Source organism: Neopsephotus bourkii, unplaced genomic scaffold (assembly GCF_033783945.1).
Source record: "Neopsephotus bourkii isolate Nb327-2 ecotype Australia unplaced genomic scaffold, CSIRO-AGI_Nbou_v1 NB_1680, whole genome shotgun sequence".
Classification (NCBI taxonomy): domain Eukaryota; kingdom Metazoa; phylum Chordata; class Aves; order Psittaciformes; family Psittacidae; genus Neopsephotus; species Neopsephotus bourkii.
The window spans coordinates 125453-129888 of NW_026902154.1; the positions used below are offsets into that span (position 1 = coordinate 125453).

The following is a 4436-nucleotide window of genomic DNA, read 5'->3' on the forward strand; positions in this document are numbered from 1 at the left end:
TCTGGCCTGATGTAACAGGTATGATGCACCACCATACATACCATCATAGAATCACAGAATCATAGAATTATAAAATTATAGAATGGTTAGGGTTGGAAAGGACCTTAAGATCATCCAGCTCCAACCCCACTGCCATAGACACATACACCTCACACTAGACCATGTCACCCAAGGCTCTGTCCAACCTGGCCTTGAACACCGCCAGGGATGGAGGATTTACTGCTTCTCTGGGCAACCTGTTTCAGTGCATCACCACCCTCACAGGAAAGAAGTGCTTCCTTTTATCTTACCTGAACTTCTGTTTTATTTTGAACCCATTACTCCTTGTCCTGCTGGTACAGTCAATTCTGAATTAGGTGGCACACAAATAAACTTGCTTAGGGAGAGCTGGGACAGAAAAGAAAGAAGTTTCTCCACGCATTGTCCCTCCCATCTTCCCTACATCTGAGATTAAGCCTCATGTTTCTGTACAACAGGCCAATGTGGTGCAAGTGGGACTGATAGCTCAAAACATTCCCCCCAGCATTAACAACATCACACCAGGGTTTTTTGCAGTAAAATCACCTTCACATTCACAATGTTTTTAACACCTTCTACCTGCCTGTGAAAGAAGGTCTAGCAGCAACAACTTGCTCAATTCTACAGCTATTTTAAAGTGAAACATCACTAGTCATTTGCTGCTGCTTAGCTTCCACAATCAAGTGGAGCTGTCTCTTGGCAATGGCTGTGTTTAAATCCCATAAGAACTCCAACAGCTTGCCCTGGAGGAGAACCTCCATGGGCACAAACTGCAAAACTTGCTGGGGAGAGTCTGTGTCAAGCAAAGAGCTCATGAGTTCCTTCAGATGCTGCAGGTATAGGACAACTGGATTTGGGAGGCCTCGGTAACCAATGCACAGCAAAGCAGCGCTGCTCCTCAGGGGCTCAGGGCAGGCTGGACAAGTGAATGTGATGCGTCTGAAGCAGCAGTGCAATATAAACACCAGGCCAGCTGTGAAGCGTGTAAGACAAGAGAGAATAGGCAAAATCAACGCATCTCCCACTGTCAGCTGATCCAACGAACGCAGAATACACTCCAAAAGCTGCTGCTGGTACTTTGGCTCTCCATCATAAAGCAAAGAGAGGCTGAATGTCAGCAGTGTGGATGAGTCCAGGAACTTTGTTTCCATACTGGGCTGGCTTTCAATATCACAGAGGGATGGGAAGTCTACCACAAGGCACGTGAACTGGTGACAGCTGGAGAGATCAGACACTTCTGCCAGTATCAGTTCCCCAGGAAGCACTTCACACGACTGACACGTCTGCAGTATCTGTCTGCTCTTCGGACTCCCCCCCATCAATGCATTCAGCGCTTCATTCAGATTTTCCAAGACTTGACCATCACAGAATGGGGAACATTTTACCACTGGTAATCTTTTTCCTTCCAAAACATACCACAAGCTACACTCAAGGTCAGAAGACAATCCTTCCAAGACACATATTTTCCCAGCATTATTTAAACTATGCTCTTCAGCCCAGTGATTAAAATAGCCCTTTGCCACTTTATCATTCCACGTGAGGGTTTCCAACATCCTCCTTTCATTGTATGTACTAAAATATTTGTTTCTTTGCCCAAACCATTTTGTATTCATGCTGCAACCAGTCCGAGATTTCCTGACAAGCCAGTTCTTTCTGGCAATGGGTTTCAGACAAAGTCTCTGCATGAAGAACTCCACTGCACAATCTCTTAACTTGTTCAGCTTTGTCTGCTCCGCTTCTCCCATGCACTCAAAGAGACGGATGTTCTGAGAGATAGTTTCTACCTGGCACTTGTGGAAGAACATGCAACACTCTTCATGTAGTTTAAGAAAAGATTCTGGTAGCATGTGCTGGGGAAAAAGTGCTTTGTTGACCATTTCTGTTCCAAAGTTCTGTATCATCTTAGAAAGCAGTGGATGGATGCTCTCTCTGCCCATGTAACGAAGACAAATCACATAGGCCTCTGAGTTGCCAGCTTTGCTAGTGGCTGGCTTAAAGACATGGACCTCCTCAAAAGAGCAGTTTAGCAGAAAGAGCAGATTGGTAGAACAGTGTTCAAACAGCGTGAACATCTTCAAAACAAAGGACCCTCCAGTGCCCAGGATCATTAAAGCACTGACTGTTTCACAGTAATGAAGGGGTGAGACAAGAGCCTCCTGTTCTCCCGGATTCCCCTGGCAATCAAAGCTGCCATCAGCAGTTACCAAGTGAACTGTGGACATATTACTTACAAAGTTCTGAAGTCCTGTTAGGTGTTTCAGTGTCATCACGTCACCGGTGTTATCCGGGCCAAAGTACCACCAAGGCAAGGTATTTGCTATGAGACGGTCATCCATTATCATCATAAGGGTGTCATTGGCTTCATGATATGGATTTAGAGTGTTCGCTACCCAATTCCAGTCGCATTGGATGTGGTGGGATTTCAAGTAGTGGTTGAGGCTGGCTATAAAAGCTCCAGGTGCTTCACAGAGGTGGACAGTATTCAATTCTCTGTTCTGAAGAGCTTCTTCAGGGAGAAGAGGAAAACTGCACAGGATCTCATGGAACTTGCACCACGCCTGGGTACACAGCTCAGCATTCACCCATTTCTTCACATGAGGAATTATTTTCCCTGCTTTATTGGTAAACGAGGTGTGCTGATGCCATTCATCCAGGTTCTTATCACTGAGTTGATTCTTCACGTCATTCATGGAGTCCTTCAGAGCCAGGAGTGAGTCGAATTCCTTGTGATCGCTTGTAAAAGCATTGCTGGGATCTGGAAGCTGCCACTCATTATTCACTGGCTTAGTGTAAGTAAACTTCTTTGCGAAGAGCTTCTCAATTTCAGACAGAATTTCAGGACTGAACTTGTCAAGGTTTGTAGTCGGGTTAACGAAAGACTTCTTACATTTGTTCATTCTTGGATTGATTCAAGACCTGGAGAACAGCACAGAAGAATAAACAATGTCATGCCAGTCACACATGTATGTAAATAGGCAAAGTTGTTCTTAAACAATAAAGATCTCTCCTGCTTAACCTCTATATTGCAGAATATGAGAAACTCTTCACAGAATCGTGTACCGGTGAAGAAAATAAATGAGGGTTCTCCTGAATGAGGCTATCTGGAGATCAGGAGATTCACGGGTTCAATCACCCTTCATGCTATTTACATAGCAAGAAGAAGAGTTAGCTGCTGCTTTGGCTCTTCACTGACCTCTGAATGCTCTGCTCGCTCTGTAGGTCTGAACACTTAAATACAAGTAGCTCAGTCACAAAAGAGACCATACCACAAGCCATATAAATTAAACAAGTGCCCAAAAAATCTTTTCATCTGATTATGGCAGTATTTATCCAGGAGTTCAAAGTAAGGAGACCAGAGAGCCACAAGGCAAGGGAGCTTGGAAAGGGAGCCCAGCTTCTCCTCCTCTTTACCAACAACTATCCCTCATACCTCTTCCACAAAACCCAGCGTGATGCAGAGTAAGCCCCTCACCAGCACCCAGGCCCTTTGCTTAGGAGACCCTGGTGAGAGGTTGAACCCCAGCCTGCAAGCAAAACCCTGTTTCTGTGCTCAGCAGTACAGCAAATCCTTATGCCTTACTTTCCCTAATGGAAAACCAGCAATAAATCCAAAGCAAGAAGAGACTTCATTGCACCCACAGTCAATCTTAAGTCATGCTTTGTATTAAAGGAGGAAGTAGTGTGCTTTGAGCGAATACACACAGGTATCAGAAGCATACTCTGCACAAAGCTATGGAGCTCTGTAGCCATCTGCTCCAGCACACAAGCAGAAGTTAGGTTCACTAACCAGAAATCTGCCTGCAATCTATCCAAAACTGAGATGCTCATTTAAGCAAAACAATTTAATCAAAATTACCACAAGAGACGGGATCATGGAATTGTTTAGGATGAAGACCTTTGAGACCACAGAGTCCAACAGTTACACTGGAATTCTTTGTTTTCTGGTACTTTTATTACGGACTTTTCAAGCAGCTTCAAATGGTCTTAACAGAAAGCAAACACTCAAGGGAAGCCACACAATAATAGAGCAACTTTTCTACAGACACCAACTTCTATCACATGTAGTTACAAGGTGCTCAAGACACCACCAAAACTCAGGAATCATCCTCCTCACCAGACACAATGACAGAGAACTGCCTGTCAGGACTTAACAGAGCTGATTGTGTTTACTTCTACATCATTTTACAACCTACAAAGGTGTAAGCCTCCCACAACAGAAAATACAACCACCTGCTCCTTTGTGGGGCTGACACTGGGAAATCCCTCAGCATATTATTTTAACCACCCCTCTGCCCCGGAAGCAAATAACAATCTGCAGTGTTATTCAGTGTAATAGAATCCTGGACTGAAATTGAAACAGTTGAGAAACTTCGGAAGTAAACAGAACAAACAATAGTCAACTGAAACACTTTTCCACT

The 4436-nt window shown here is 44.3% G+C and overlaps 1 protein-coding gene across 1 annotated transcript; it reads right to left on the bottom strand.

Moving 5' to 3' along the window:
* Positions 1-400: 400 nt before the first annotated feature.
* On the bottom strand, positions 401-3666 carry CMTR2 (cap methyltransferase 2). Its single transcript, XM_061375898.1, has one exon. It carries the CDS (start codon positions 2913-2915, stop codon positions 651-653), a length of 2265 nt encoding a protein of 754 aa, XP_061231882.1. The 5' UTR covers positions 2916-3666; the 3' UTR covers positions 401-650.
* Between the last annotated feature and the right edge of the window lie 770 nt (positions 3667-4436).

What these genes read in the sequence shown, in the direction of transcription:
- CMTR2 (XM_061375898.1), bottom strand. Translation starts at nt 2,915, where the DNA reads ATGAACAAATGTAAGAAGTCTTTCGTTAACCCGACTACAAACCTTGAC.